This window comes from Anneissia japonica, unplaced genomic scaffold, assembly GCF_011630105.1.
Source record: "Anneissia japonica isolate Jap-2015-1 unplaced genomic scaffold, ASM1163010v1 scaffold1203_len951721_cov167, whole genome shotgun sequence".
Taxonomy (NCBI): Eukaryota; Metazoa; Echinodermata; class Crinoidea; order Comatulida; family Comatulidae; genus Anneissia; species Anneissia japonica.
In genome coordinates this window covers 717,112-733,607 of record NW_022722325.1, presented here as the reverse complement: position 1 = coordinate 733,607, position 16,496 = coordinate 717,112, and the positions used below count along the sequence as shown (strand labels likewise).

Genomic DNA, 16,496 nt, shown 5'->3' with positions numbered 1-16,496 from the left:
GTGTATAAACTTGAGTGAAAGATTCACCCCTGTAAAACTTATACCACCAAGTTTAAGAATTGAAGCATAAAAGTGTAATGCGACTAACCGTGGAATCGGAAATACAGTAGATACTTTATAAAATAAAATTATAAAAAAATTAGAGTCACTTTATTACAAGAAGTATAGTCAATTGTTGATTATCTTTCAAGAGAATCTGTCTTTAATAAGATAATTAAGATAGAAGAATCTTAAAATGCTTTCTCTTTTGTTTTCATCTACAATTTTCTTTAAACAGATCCAGCTTCTCACCAAGTTTGAATTACTTGCGGACTGCCAGAGAAAAGCGGGCTTCTTGAAGAAGGCTATGTCAAGCCTGGAGACATCGATGGCATTGATGTGCACTGCAGAGTCACTGCTGAAGTCTTCAGTAGAAAAGTGGATCAAATGTAAGAGAGATGGTGTGAAGAATGGCCAGGATCATCTACAGACAAGGTACATAAATATTGGTATTTTCTTAGGCTGAAATGCAGTCAATCAGTACTCAAGTCACTGTACACAAGCTAAGTATGAACATTGTATACAGTCAAATTACATAAAAATAGTGGTGGCTCACGAAAGGTGTCGAGAAAGTGAGACAGGGTGGTCCAGGTCTGAACCAGGGCGCCACCTAGAGCTTTGGTTATGGTTTTGGAATAGAATCTCTGGTTGTGTTCATTGGAGGGGTGGGTCAGAGATTTTAATGGTTTAAAATTGCCCCAAATTGTGCTTTTTAGACCACGATATCAAGTATTGGCCTCATGGCATCAGATGACGAGGGTCCAAGTTTGAACAGTGGGAGAAATTTCCTCCTGACCTGGCAGGATTATGATGTTTCCATTAGATTTGTTTACATTTGTTACGAATCGCCAATAAATAGGAGTTTTGGTTTTGTTAGGGTTTTAGTCAGCTTTTGTTCATACTAAAGTATAAATTGCTTGTATTTTTGTAGAACTGTTAAAGATGCTGTTATTGAGAAGGAGATTGATGGTGTTATTGATGATCAGGTGACTGCTCTCTTACATATAGAACTTAGCATTTACAAGGCTCAAAGGTAAGTTATAAGTCATCGTGATCATCATCATCATATACGGTTTCAATCCTTTTCCATTTTTGTTACGGGTTGGACTATTCTTCATTTGATGGCAGATCTCCAAGCTCCTCTGTCTAGAGCTAACTGCTGGCTTAGATGTTTTGCCCTAAGGTCGCTTTGAATGAGTTCCCATGTTTTCCGGGGTCTGCCTCTACATCTACTACCTTCGACCTCCATACTTCTGCATCTGCTAACCCAGTTATCTGCCTCCGTCCTTTCAATGTGACCAAACCAACGTAGTCTACTGGACTGCACACAATACCTGATACCTTGTATGGCAAGTCTATCCCTGAGTTCTTGTGAAGTCTGTCTGTCTTTCAGGCTAACATGGCACATCTATCTTACCATTTTCATCCCATTTCTCTCAAGCCTACACATGTCCACCTCCTTTATTTCCCAGGTCTCACTTCTGACACATGCACAGTCTCCCTTTCGTGTGCAAAGAAACTGATTTGGAAGTGAGTAGTGGCAGCAGTTCTCTAAACTTCTTCCAACCACACCTGATCCGAACATTATAAAAACATATATAAAAACATGACAGCAATATCTCACCAGCCACTTACATTATGGAAGAGATGCTTGAATAGTGATGTCAGTGTTTTTATTGAATGCCTGTTGGTTTTTGACAGTATGTCATGCAATTCTCTTCTTCAGGTATAACACAGTTGTTGAACAGTATGCTGTTGTATGTGATCTCTTGGAGATCTACAACTGTGAGCAGTATGCACTGAAGCGCTCAACCATGCTCATTTATCTTGCTCAGTTGCTCAGACTTGGAGATTTTGACACTGGCTTGTAAGTATTATATTTGTGTGTTCAAATGTTCCTCTCCCTTTGTTAGATAAGCAAGTGTCGGCTAATTGACTGATAAAAATTATTATGATTATCGATGATGATTATTTATCATTTATGTTTCTTCAGTTCACCCGAGGATTGTTCTAGGGAGGCAATTACATTCCTGGAACAGCTGTTGAATTTATCTACAATTAAGGAAGATCTTGATGTTAAGAGCCAATCGGCTGAGCTTATTCAGTTATCATTTGCATATTTCTGGTTATGTGTGTGTGAAATGGAATCATCTATAGCCCAGGTAAGCTTGTATGGCCGATAGAGAGAACTACTCTATAGGTACCATTAAGTGTGGTATGGTCAAGGAATTTATGTGTTATTTCTTGTCATAGTTTTTATTTTTATTTCTTATGTTCTGCAATATGTTCTTTAATATGGATTTTTGTCTGAAATCCAATATTCATTGATTGATTCATCTATAGTCCAGGTAACCTTGTATGGCTAATGGAGAGAACTATAATTCTGTAGGTACCATTAAGTTTGGTATAGTTAAGGAATTTATATGGTATTTCTTGTCATAGTTTCTATTGTGATTTCTTATGTTCTGCAGTATGTTCTTTAGTACGTTCTTTAATATGGATTTTTGTCTGAAATCCAATATTGATTGATTGATTGATTAATTACTTACTAATTATAGGTACAGGAATCTTTTAAACAGAAAGAGGTCATAACTGACAAGAGTAAAGGAAACCCCCAGATTGACGAGACTAGCCATGAGAATGAAGAGGAAAAACAATCTTATTCCAGCTCATTGGTACCACCAACAAGCAACTTGGGGCTGGAGAGCAGCCTGATGGAACCTCTTAACAAAGCTCTTGACATCTGGAGACAGCTGGTGAACTTTGGCACTCTGAGTTCTGATTCTAATCAGGAATTGTACCAGTGTATGCAGATGGCAGCAGCAATCTACCACTTGGCAGATAGGGTAAATATAATAGTTCCATCCCTGTATCATTTGGTAGATATAAATTTCTACCTGCATCACTTGACAGCAGGGGTTTAGCCAGAAATATGAAATAGGCTGTCCAAATGGAATCCAGTGGGCGTGGCTCTGAGGCAATGGGCATGCCATTCCCCTTCCCAAACATAAGAAAAAAAATAGAAAAATTATGATTTTTAGAGGGCATTTAAAGTGTTTAAATGTTAGAATTTTGTCTTCAATGGAATAGTGTTGAATTAGCTATCACAAAGATATTTCAGTTACAGGCATAGATTGCGCATGGCTACGGTTACTCACATAATGTTTCTAGGCTATGCAGATGTATCATCACTTGCTTATTCTAGTGTAAATTCTACTCTAGGAGTCTACGTCCTCCGAATATGAGAGATAGGCCTAGACTTACTGTATTTTCTTGACTAATAAGATTTAATTTCTGACGTTAACAACAAATCTTCTTTATGGCATGAATTAATTATAACCAGAGAGTTAACAAACACCAAAAATATTATGTCGGGGAACCGAATCTCAAATACTGTATTTGCAGAGCCACGTGCATGCGTTGTGGGCGATTCAGGACCGTCCATTTTCCAGCGGAGTATAAATGTTTTTAACATGACATGTGTTGTAAGTGAACTTTTCATCAGGTAGGCAATGGTTAAGCCTTACATTTTTGGAGATCCCCACCGAATATTGGTATGAAAACGATGTTCATTCAGTCAATAAAGGTTGTTTCTATCAAACAGAAATTTGATTTACTGTAACTCTAGTTTAATGTAACATTCGATACAGAAGATTTGAAGAATATAAAGAATTTGCTAAAGGTAGACCAGGTCCAATTAGGCTAGGCCGAGGATTAGGCCAAGCTGTCCATACCGTCATGGCCAGATGGACAGCCGGATGGCTACCTGGCTAAGCGTATATGCTTGACAGATAAGGTAAACTAGGTCACTTGCAGGTATGCTAACTTTATACACTAGTAATTAATTTCATGTACAGTAATCAAGCAAATAAATATTCTGTAGTGTATTTGTTCATTTGTCTTTCTAGCCACTGCAACAAGTAGTTACACTACTTTTAGCCAGCACCATTAGCACAGGGAAGGACTACAGCCAGAGCTTGAGTCAAGTTGCCAGTATTCTATCAAAGCTTGGAGATGGACGGACAGCAATGACCATAGCCCAGTGCATTGGCAAGATTTCTGATGACCCAGAGACTGACCACTCAGTGGCGTTAGCATATCACTTGTTGGCACATTGCCAAACACTGTTTATCTCAGGAAAGGTACTATTAAATTTCATTATTTATATGTTATATTTATTTTTTAAGTTAAGGGCCAATTAAGCTGTTGTATTGAACAAAAGCAAACAAAGTAACAATTTTACCATTATTATAGTCTCAAACATTTTTATGTATTGTTATTTTTCACAAAAATTGCAATGGTTTCACTTTTAGATCAGTGAAGCTGTAGAAAAACTAGTAAAACTCAATGAGATGGAGCTTATGGAGAAACGAAACAAGCAAGGGTACATGACCAAGGCCCAAGTGGTGGACCTACTTGCTGGGCTTATGAATTTACCAATAGACATGACTGAGGGTACATGCCTGCAAGACCTCTGCCCAGACTTACCGACACCTCTTGATCTACATCATGATGCTTTGAGGTTTAGGATGGGTATTGCAAGGTTTGTCTTTGGTGATGGGATCTATAGCAGTGATCAAAATTGTCAGATGGACTTGACCAATTCAGAAACCGAAAAAGGTAAGGCTCTAGATTCCTTCTGGTCGAGAAAAAAAATATTTGTTATGTTGTAAAACTGATTTTTGTAAGACACAAAAAGTATATTTGATGAAAAACTTGCGAGCGATTAATGAGATACAGATTTTTGAATATTTAAAAACTGGGGGGTGGGGGGGAAGGGCAGTTACCACTTTTTTTTTCGCCTTTCTATTAAAAAAAAAAATACTCCAGAGCCTGACTTTAAAACCTGAAAAGTTAATGGAATTAAAATAAGAGGTCATAAAAACCACAAATTTATAAAGTTTGTAAAGAACAATGGTATGGAGTATTATGAACAAAAACAGTTTCCAGAGCATAAAATTTATTTAAAACAACACTAGTTAGGAAAGTTTAAATGATATATAATTAATTATGACTTTTATATTTATAGATGATCATGGTATCTGCAAATGGTCGATTATTGCATCTGTTCTGGAATCGCTTCTTAGTGTTGGTCGCCAGTACATGGAGCAAGGGTGTGTCCGTGAGGCACGGTGCTATCTTTTTGAAGGCCTGACTTTAGCGCAAAAGTTCATGGTGCCAAGAAGGTATGTGAGAACAGCTTGTGTAGATTTTTTTTTTTTTTTTTTTTTTGAATTATACATTATTCAAGGAAATTTTTACCTTCTTGGTTTGTTCTGCAGTCTACAGTACTTGCTCACCAAATGATTATTAAAGTGACGTCACTGATTGATCAGAATATTTTTTTTGTAGCACATCAGTTTTTGGAAATAGAAAGTGATCAATGCTGAGTGACACAGTGTTAAGTGTGGATCAACATAAAGATATTTTTTGTCGCACTCTGATTGAATTTTTTTTTTTTTAATACTATCAATGAAATTTAAAGAAAATAAGATGGAACATCTCTGAATCTGATGAAAAATAATCTAGATGCAACTGTTAAATTAGACTTGCCACAAGTATCTTATTTTTTATTATTTTTCTTATTCTGGACAGCGCCACCAACGAGAAAGTTAATTTAGAGACGGAATAAGCGACTTGTAAAACACTGAAATCAGGCACCAGGATGCCAAAAGAATGACGTAATCTTATATTCCATATTTGGATAAATGGGCGGACCGAAATAAACAATTTCAACCAATCAAATGTTCATATTTTTGGAGCCACGAAACTGAGTCACTCGCGCCGACTAGTTAGGCATGACTAAATTTAAATAGTCCTCCCAATAAAACGGGCCTAAAATATTTAGAATAGACCCTAGTAAGACTAATGTTGGCAATGGCAAAAACAATTAAGCTTAGACTAGATGGCATACCATACAAATACAACAAAACTTTAACTTTCCAGCAGGATGGCTCAGGCCTCGCCTGGAGTCAGGTAGTAGGCCTAGCCTAGACTAGTAGAGGCTTGGCCTATTTTTAAGTTCTTACTTAGAGAGGCCTACCTTTTTAACAATATTCTACCCTAAAGGCCTAAATCTGTGTAGCAGCTAGCGGTGAGCAAGGTTACAAGTAGTCCTATAGCCTACGGTTATTAGTCCATGTCGTTCTTAGCAGGCCAGAACTATTTTTATTCAAGTAGGTAGCCAAAAGGGAGCTGGAGCTTGTTCTAGTCGAGACATCCGCATCTTCAATTTTGAAAATTTACCAAGATTGATTAATATGCATGAAGTTAGCCAATCACGTGATTTACAAAATCAGTCATGCATACGATATCCCACATCAAATTTGATGTGGGAAATCGTACGCATGAATCGTTTGCCCAGGCCCTAATTCGAAAAAAAAGAAATCGAGTATGGGACGCCAATTAAATTAGGTATGGCGCGCACTAAGTGCAATAAAGAGTGAGTAACTTAAAATTAGGGCCTGGAACCCAGGCTACTGTTAAATGTGAAGAAAATGAAAACAAAAAATTGTTAATGTTTTTTGTACTTTCTTTGATTTGTTAAGGTGTGCAGAACTGATGTTGGAGCTGGCAAGGGTTGAGCTACTAGCTGGTGAAATTTCCAAAGCAAGATCTCATTTGGAGAGATCAAAAGCCTTCCTCAGCATGGAAGAGAACAGTCTCATGTCACAGCAACGAAGTGACAACATGGCTGTCAAAGCAGTAAAGAAAAGCCCATCAGCTTCAAATATGTTTGGCTTTGATGCATCCGATGATGAGGACAACTTCATACAGAGCAGGAAATTTTCATTAACTACTGAACAGATGACAGTTGGCTGTGCAGATATGGAGTCATCACCAAGTCTGAAAGTGTGTCAGTGTAGTTTACCAGAATATAGCAAGCATCCAGACAATTGTCATTGTTCAGCTTGTATGGATATAATACTGCAGAAGCTGGACATGGAGCTTTTGATATTAAAAGCGCAAGTCTGTGGTCATGAAGGCGATTTAGTAGAACAGGAGAACGTCTTAAGGTCTGTCAGACAGTTTCACAGTGATGTCAACCCTAAGAGTTCAATGGAGTTCCAGTCAGTGTGTATGTTGGGAGAGAGATTAATACAAAGATCATGTGGAAAACATCAGCGGATTTGCAAACGCAAGGTGTCAGAAAGTATATATCAAGGACTAAACTCACCACTTCTGGATCTATATTCTGAAATGTTTTCTTGTTTAGTTAACCAGGAAAGATTTTCTCTGGCAGCAGACTACTATGACAGAGGTCTTGAACTGTCTCAGACTGTTGACTTTGTTCTCAGCAGAGATCTTTATGCATTATGTAAGCTGCATTTTACAAATGCAGTGTGCAATCTTCACCAAAGTGCAATCGAAAATGGATGTCGACCAGTTGACATTCTGAGTCATTGCTGGAATGTCAAAAATTCCAGACCAAAGACAGAAAATAACACCAGTGACATCTTAACAAATCAATTTGAGGAGTTAAGCATTTGTGCCAGTTCTGCAAGTGCAGAAAGTCCAGAATCTAAACCTAAAAGACAAAATTGGGTCCAGCTTGTCTCAACTGATGTTCGACCAGAAATGGTAAGACATAGCAAGAAGTCTGTGAGAACTGATCCTACCAAAACTTTGAATGATGTAGGGGATCTAGGGATATTTTGTGACATACAAGATGCACTTCAAGATGAAAATGCAAAAATTAATTCTAAAATTGCTTTGAGTACTGTCAAGAAATGCACAGCAACAACTAAGAAAGGATCAGTGATGTACAGTGTAAAGAAAGGTAGAGGAGAAAAGAGTTCTGTGGTAGAAAAGATTAAAAATGATGATGTTTTTAGTTTTGTAACTGATGATGAAGATTGTGCCATAGATCGACAAAAGCCCAAGACGTCCAGGAAAAGCAGACTAAAGGGGAAAGCACCAAAGAATCCCAAATATGTTATATTCTGTGATAATACTGAATTTCCTAGTGAAGATTCAAAAGATACAAAAACAAAGCCAAGCAGAGGAAAGAGAGCTAAGTCTTTAAAGAAATCCAAGGAATCCGAGTTGATCTTGGAACCACCTGCTAATCAAAAAGAAGAACCTGTTACCATTAGAGGTAATGCATCACCCAAAACTAAGAATGACCTCTTGTATGCTATTTTTTGTGAGGATACAGAAGAAGAGGAAGAAAAGCTAACAGAAAAGAGAGCAGTCAGAGGAAGAAAACCAAAGGCTAAGAAAGAGGTACAAGATGGTGAAGAAAAACAACCAGTGCAAAGAAAAACTCGTGGAAGACAAAAGATCTTATCTGATGAGGGTAACAAAGAAAAACCTAAACCAGGAGGGAGGAGGAAAAAGGAGCAAGCTGTTGAAACGATAGTGGCAAATCCAAATGATCTGGGTAAATCCGCCAAGAGAAGAGGACGGAAGCCAAAGGCAGAAACGTCTGTGGAAGCAATGCGAGATAACAATACGTCTTCGGAAGATGAAGATGATGTCTTCCAACTTAGTGCAATCTCAGAGCTCTCATTCCACGAAGAACATGTTCAAATTTCTCCATTAACCACTGACTCATTAGTAAATGGCAGTCATGTATTTGGTGAAGTCATTCCATCCAGAAGACATAGCAGTACAAACTCTGATTTTGGTTTCAGCATATCTGGTATGGATACACTAAACTTAGATGATGAAATTGATGACATTGAAGTTCCTAGATTTGGTAGTGAATCTGAAGGAGATGATGAGCACACAAGATGCATAAGGAAAATAAGAATACCAAAGAATGAAGAGACACAAAAGACACAGATTTCTAACCAGTCCTTCCTGGATAATGAAGATACGATTAATATAAAGAAATCAGGTTAGTAAATTATTAATCTATGAAATGTTTGTCAGTCTAGAACATAAAATAATTTTGTTTATTGTTTTTGTTTATGAATATAAAATGTGTAGAGGAGGTTTTTTTTTTTTTTGTTATCTTGAGAATTCGCCTTCCATTCTCTATCTTTTTGTTTCATTTTTGATTAGTTACCTCTGTACAAGATAAACTCTACCAGGCCTACAACTTGATCAAACACAAGGCTCCTAGCCCGATATACAATCAAATATGTCATTTGTTGGCCATGTGTCATGGGGATGGTGAGCCTCAGCAGGCTGCGTTTTACCTAAACAAGGCCATGGCAAACACCTTAAAACATCAGAAGCTCTTAAGCCTAGGAAAGAAACACAGGTAAAATCATACTGTATTGTCTTTTTTTTTTTAGTTCTGTATCTTTTCTTTACTGCACTTAACCTAAAATTGAGTAAGGTGTGCAAACACTGATGTTATTGTGAAGTTGGATCGCATTAAATTGTGTTTTTTCTTCTATGCCTGTAATATGGTTTCTTGCCTGTAAATGACAAAAAAGAAAACATACCCACACAGTGTTATTGTATAGTTTTTTTTTATGCTTGTTCATTTGTTAATTATACCTTAGCATTTTAAATTTGAATTTTAAAGTAAATTTTATTGAATCAACTGAAAATGTTTATATCTTAAATCTTTTAAATTATGCCTTTTTTACTATTGAACTTCTTAAATTTTTAACTTTTAATGTTTATATATTTTAAAAAAATGTATATTCCGTAGGCATTTGGTTGTTTCTTGTGAAGGGCCACCACTCAACAGTGATTAATTTCACTTTTGGGGTGTCCTGTTATTGTCTGTGCTTGTTCTTTGCTGTTTCCTTTATTGTCAATTTTAATGTTTTGAGACGAATAAATGATGAAAGGAAAGAACTAACAGGTTTGTGTCTGCAATGTTTCATATGAAAGTGGTGTGTGATGATCCAGAGATGGTTACATGTTTTTGTCAAATTATTGTCTGAAAATATTTAAGAATCGAATCAATATTGTTTTACAGAAAATTAAAGAAGGAACTTGAATCAAAAGATCTGAACAACGAGGTAGGGGATGACCACTCCAAGCTCAGATCTGAGTTGAAAAGCTTAATGGATGCTAAGAAAATCTTCCAACCTAAACTAAAAGAAAGCAGTGTTTCAGAAATAAGCAAACATCTTCCCGATGGTAAGGAAGGTTGAATCATAACCACAATCACAACCATTGGAAAATTATAATTGCAGTATAAATTTCCATCCACACTATCAAGATTTATGACAACTACCAGGGATTGCCCATATATAGGCGTAGTACCTCATGCCCATATAAGGACAAATCATATAGTATGGACACAGCTTTTCATTGTAATGTATAATGTAGTTAGATTTTTATAGCGCTTTATACCGAAGTGTCAAAGCGCTTGAGATGTAGACTAGCTAGTAACTTGCTTCTCCCATAAGGGTTTCTTCATGTCTGAGCTACCCAGTAAATTGGTACCAGTCACTCTCGTCTGTTCACAACGAAGACTGTATGAACCACTACACCGGGAAGATTTGTTCCACTACCAGAAACAGGCGAGCGTGCCATTCGAACCAGTGCCTTTATGGCTGTGCATTGCGGTGCCCCCTGCCTTTACTCGCCATGCACATAGATCATAGAGCATTTTTATGCTCTGTTTAGCATAAAGGATATCTATCCAGTGAAGCTGATAATTTGGCGCCTCAATACTCTCTATTCAAGTTTCATGTAATGCTTGAAAAGTTCTTTTTGGTTGTATGTGTCTCCAAAATTGAAATTGATAAATTATTTATTATTTAATTGTTTCAGGATGGACTGTAGTTACAATGGCTGCCATATCCATTAGTGTGGATGACACAAAATCAAACCTTAACGACGTTGATTGTTTACTCATATCAAGACTTGTCAATGACTGCAAGCCAATGGTTCTCAGAATTCCAGTCCATGTAAGTGCAATTGAAATATATGTCATTGTACTGATAGTTTAATTATTTGTTAAAATGGTGGGTAGGTTACTTGGAAATAACAGTAAATTTTGAATGGCTTAGTCAACTTTGTGTATAGTTATTGGTTGAAACTTGTTTTTGTTGTTGTTGCAGTAGCAGCTGTTGTTGTTTTCAGAATATTATTGTTGGTGTGTCATCTTTGTTTCTATTAACATTGCCATCGTTATTGTTCTGACCTTCATGTGTTACTCTACTACGTAACTTCTACTTTTTGTTCTTTTTATAAATCATAGAGTGATAGTGATGGAAACATGCTGAGTGGAATTGTTGAGGAATTCCAGGCAATTATTTCAGATAATAAAGAAAGTGCTAAGGAAGTGAATAAGAAGGCTTGGTGGACACGTCGACAAGGCTTGGATCAACGTATGAAGGTATATTTCACAACCAGAATAATATAAATGCAATCAACATTGGATATGGCATTTTAGACATACATTGAAGAGGGCTAGATAGTTTATTTGTCATTCTGATTCCAGTTGAATCAAATATAGTCACTGTTTGTCATTCTTGTGAAATATTTTCCAGAAAAAAAATTAACATGATTTTAGCAGTTATATGTTTCTTTAAATTCTAAGTAAAGAGAGAGAAATTTAAATACAGTGCCTTGTCCAAGGACACAAGCAATATTGATAAGGTAATAATTCTGACATTTCTAAGATGTGTTTTGTGAGGTTAGAGACAACAGGAGCAGCCTAATAAAACTTAAACCAGCACTTTAGCCTCATTGTTTCATTTCCTATTCTCAGAATCTGGTGGCAGATATTGAGGATAAGCTGTTAAATTGTTGGAAAGGGGTTGTCACTGGCCAACCTAAGAATGCAAATACTGCCTCAAGACTTCTAGATGCTGCTGAGAACCTTCATAAAAGAATCTGCTTGAAAAGTCAACTGGAAGTCAGCTTGCAGGCTTGTCAGGTACAGTTAACCAAATTGAAGGAACATCTTTACTATATGACATTTTCAGTGAATTTGTATAGTTTATTTTCATTGTGCAATTGGTACTTTGATTATGGCTGTGTTAATATTGTTATAATGATGATGATTATGATGATGATGACGATGAAGGCAGCAGAGGCGACGATGCTAATTATGATAACAATTGGGTCAGTAATGATGACATTGGAGTTGGTCTTGACTAAGTTGTTGATCTTCATGATGACAGTGATTTTGATAGTGATAATGATATTGATGATATGTTGGTCATGGTAAATACAGTATTTGCAATAGTGACAGCAGTGTTTTAATTATGATTATGGTAATGATAGTAATGATTATGATAGTGATATTGGTCATCAAGATGACAAAGATAAAACTGATGGATGTTATCATGATCATGATTTTGATAATATCTAGTCCTATGATAATGATGGTTACAGTAATTACAGTTATTTCTTCAAATTTTCGACAGATATTGCTAGCCTCTACATCCAGACTAAGCTTTCAACAGCTGACGTCCATGCTATCTAGTATCACAGGCTTCCAGCGAGGATCTGATGACCTGCTCAATAGTTTGGAGCTGGTCAGGAGTCTATCAAGGAAATTAGAAAAAGAACTGTCTGATGCGACTCACCAGCCTGTAATTCTTATACTTGATAAAGTAAGTCACTTGAGGATGTCCTTTCATCATCACCTTCATCTATACTCATGTGTATAAATTGGTACCTAGTAGGGCATAAATTATTCATAATATATTTTGGTTTTTGTAGTGCCTTCCTGTATTTGTGTTGATTCAAAACTGTTGAGAATTATGTTGGTTTAAAGCATTTTAATCATTTATGACTATATCATTATAATTTTTTTCTAATTAGCATCTCCAACAATTACCATGGGAGAACATATCAACAGCAATATCACATCCAGTCTGCCGTGTTCCCAGCTTGGACTTCCTAGCATGCCATCTCCAAGACATAAGGCAACCATCGAGTTTACTGAACCGAGGCGTCGATGTCACAAACACTTACTATGTGTTGAACCCCAGCAACGATTTGGCTAACACGCAGCTTACATTCCAGAATTGGTTTGAGAAGTATGTTTTTGTTTATAATAATTAAATAAATTCTATTTCTTTGTTGACGCTCACAGAAATACACTTTTCAAATATGTAGGAACAATGTGATTGTCTATGAAGTATAAAGTAATATTCTTTTTTAAAATGTCTTGCTTCAGGACAACTATTGGGTTGTCCATCTGTAATGGATTGTCTTCAGTGTAGCTGGAGAATGTACAAACAGCTTGAGAGATTGATGACTCACTTTTTTTATGAACATATTTCATTATTTTTATAGGGAGCTTTGTTGGAAGGGTGTGGTTGCCTGTGCCCCCAACAAGCAGGAGTATACGTCAGCGCTGACTGATCATGACTTGTTTGTGTAAGTATTCTCTTAACAATTTTGAAGGAATCTCTTCCTTTTGATTTCTTTATATTGTAGGCTTTGTGTCTATACATGTATCAGTCAATTAATCTATTTTATATGTGCATGATATAATTTCCAATGCAAGTTGAATTAAGAATAAAAAAGTGAATTGAAGTACCGTAATTGCAGCCATGAATGAATAGTTGATGTCAGAAGGGATTGAAAATTATGACTTGTATCTTGTAATTAATTACCTTTTCTATTTGTTCAGATACTGTGGCCATGGCAATGGGAGACAGTTCTTGAACAGTGATGATATTCAAAGGATCAAGTGCAGAGCCCTCACACTACTGATGGGTTGCAGCAGTGGTAGACTCCAATACAACGGTTCATTGGAAACATCAGGAATGGCTCTCAATTACTTACTAGCTGGTTGGTAAGTAGTAATCATTTTGATGTGATTTAATCAGAAGTACTTACATGCCTTGTGTTTTTTTTTTATCATCGGGCCACAACTGATTTTTCACGGATCATTTAATACTGCCATTGCACCAAGTTAGATAGAACTACCCTGTAGGCCTATGAATAGCACGTTACCTTTTTTTTTTGTAGTTATCACTGCTTTCAAATATGAATCTCATCAAAGTGCCGTATTCTTTGGTTATACAGTAATGTGGGTAGCATGATCACCAAAGGGAAATAGGTCTATGGAATACGATTAGTAGTGGCCTTTTAATTATAAGATCAAGATCTGAGCCTAGCCACTTGTGTGTGTGACCATGGACAGGGCACTTTATCTTGCCTGTCTCACACACCCAGAGGTATAAATGGGGCACCTAATAGGCTTGAATGCAATAAGCCCCGCCCCTGTATCGGAATTATTTTCAAACAGAACCGCCAACGTCTCACAACTCCTAGCCTGAGCAGCTGGCTAGTTACAAATAGAGTACCGCAGAGCGCATCGTGCCGCTAGACCTTTGCTATAGCAGCAGTAGATGTCATACTATCATGCTAATTACTGTACATGTAAACATTGAGTTTTTTAAGACTTATTTTTAATATAAACATTTCATTCTTTTTTCATTTTAAAATATAAATATTCATGCTCATTAGTAATTTAGATTTATTGTATAATTATTCCATGATGGTAACTACATATAGTTGAATGCTAGGCCTCTGGAAGTCCCCCAGTGGTGGTTGCCAGGTTATTGGAAATTTTTATTTCAAATTTGGCGATAATGGTGTATAGTCTTTAAGCCCTGTCCAGACTATCAAGGTTTATTTGACAAAAACATGTGACGCCTAAATATGGTCATGATGACATCACATCATGACCATATATAGGCACATCATGACTATATATGCGAACATCATGACCATATATAGCCACATCATGACTATATATGGGCATGCAACATTTTTTTTTTGTCACAGAAAATTTGATTGTGTTGACAGAGCTTTATGTTGGTTTTAATGTGTTTCTTCTTTCCGTCCACAGTCCCTGCGTAGTTGCCAACTTATGGGATGTAACTGACCGCGACATCGACCGATTCTTGGAAACTTTACTCAAGTCCTGGCTAGCAAGAAGCAACGACAGTTCTTACATTACCGATTACATATATGAGGCGAGGAAGGCTTGCAAAATGAGTGCACTCATAGGCTTCTCTCCTGTTACATATGGCATACCTGTCCATCTAAAATGAATGCACTCAAATGCTTTTCCACTATCCAAATTTGTTCATCTTAAAGTAGATACCGCCTTCTAGAATAGTCTTTACTACTTTACAATCTGCAACCAACAAGTATAATTCAGTTTCATTAAAACAAACCAAATCTTGCTTGATTCTTTGCTGTTTGAATTTTTCAACATAAGTGCTAATTATTTATACATTTCGAAAAAATATTGATGAAGTAGACTTGTAAATATAAGTGCATTTTTGGGAGTATTTTGTGTCCGAGAACTATTGGTTAAGAATGGTATGTCAAAAAAATGTTAGTATTATTCATGCCCGTATGTTGCTTAATGTCATTCAGGTGAATCATATATTTTTATTATTGTGATAAAGTGTACATGTTTGTGTTATGAGTTGTGAATAAAAGAAGAATTACTTTACAATTAAAATATGGAAAGCACTCCTTTTTATTGTCTGTTTCAATTTCTACTAACTGAATTTTCTCACTACACCTAATAAGCCTTTAAATTTGTTTCGATTTTTTTCTTCTCCCCTGTTTTCTTATGTTTTTGTTTTTCTGCCTTCCACTTTAATAATAATTAAACTTAATAATATTAATATACAGTAGTTCAATCTAGATTTAACGCACTTTTCTAAAAGCCTCATTAGAAATAAAAATCATGAATTAAGCAAAATATTTATTTATTAAAGAACATATAAGAAAGATGTACTTATTTTTAAAAAATGATGTCACTCTACAACTGGTAATTACACATTCATGTTCACAGTACTGATAAAAGATATACTCAATAACCATTGACCTTTACATGGTTGGGTTCTATAGCCCTATGTTTGGATAGAATTCTCCATTGCTCTTCACCAGTACCATTGCGGCCATGGCGAGTCTTGGCTATTTTTTATGTAATTATTTAAGGATTTTGTTTTTATAATTTTAACATCACTTCTCATACTGTACAGATAGATTTTTAGAATAACACTGTACTGCAGATGTTAAAACAATTTGACACATATTTGTTAAAAGCAATTTTTGGCAGCAGAGTATGAGTGTATATACCTGTCTCTTATACACATCTAGATGTGTATAAGAGACAGTAATATATATATATATATATATATATATACAATAATAATAATAATAATAATAGTTGAGTGTTTCAGTCAGTTGTATGAGAGAAAGTGCCTGGGGGTTAGATCTTCGCCTATATATCCTAGAGGTCTCCATGGTCAAATGAATATGATACTCGCCTTGGTAGTGAGAGGTTGCTGGTTTGACTCCCGCCAGATTCAAGATCATCAGAAGGAGAGTGCTCACCCCAGTGTTCAATACCGAGGTAGATTCACTATTCAGACAACCTCAGGAGTGTTACACTACAGTAGTCAGCTTTGCTGACTGCTAATAATATTTGTAGTGGAATAATGTGTGTATGAATTTAACAAGTATTGGATATATGGAAACAACAACAATAATAATAATAATAATAATAATAATAATAATAATGGCTGTTATATATTATATTAAATCACAAG

General features: G+C 36.1%; 1 protein-coding gene across 1 annotated transcript in view; it reads left to right on the top strand.

Annotated features, from left to right (window-relative positions):
- LOC117111827 overlaps positions 1-15,398 on the top strand; it is a 21,247-nt gene extending 5,849 nt beyond the window's left edge. Inside the window, exons 4-22 of the mRNA XM_033254818.1 lie at positions 278-474; positions 971-1,072; positions 1,766-1,906; positions 2,033-2,201; positions 2,598-2,885; positions 3,948-4,181; positions 4,353-4,659; positions 5,069-5,225; positions 6,588-8,881; positions 9,049-9,250; positions 9,923-10,086; positions 10,726-10,862; positions 11,156-11,293; positions 11,669-11,836; positions 12,330-12,518; positions 12,730-12,947; positions 13,207-13,290; positions 13,547-13,711; positions 14,774-15,398. Of these exons, the coding sequence (XP_033110709.1) occupies positions 278-474; positions 971-1,072; positions 1,766-1,906; positions 2,033-2,201; positions 2,598-2,885; positions 3,948-4,181; positions 4,353-4,659; positions 5,069-5,225; positions 6,588-8,881; positions 9,049-9,250; positions 9,923-10,086; positions 10,726-10,862; positions 11,156-11,293; positions 11,669-11,836; positions 12,330-12,518; positions 12,730-12,947; positions 13,207-13,290; positions 13,547-13,711; positions 14,774-14,978 (5,559 nt within the window). The 3' untranslated portion in view covers positions 14,979-15,398. The remainder of the gene's footprint in view (positions 1-277; positions 475-970; positions 1,073-1,765; positions 1,907-2,032; positions 2,202-2,597; positions 2,886-3,947; positions 4,182-4,352; positions 4,660-5,068; positions 5,226-6,587; positions 8,882-9,048; positions 9,251-9,922; positions 10,087-10,725; positions 10,863-11,155; positions 11,294-11,668; positions 11,837-12,329; positions 12,519-12,729; positions 12,948-13,206; positions 13,291-13,546; positions 13,712-14,773) is intronic.
- Positions 15,399-16,496: the final 1,098 nt, after the last annotated feature.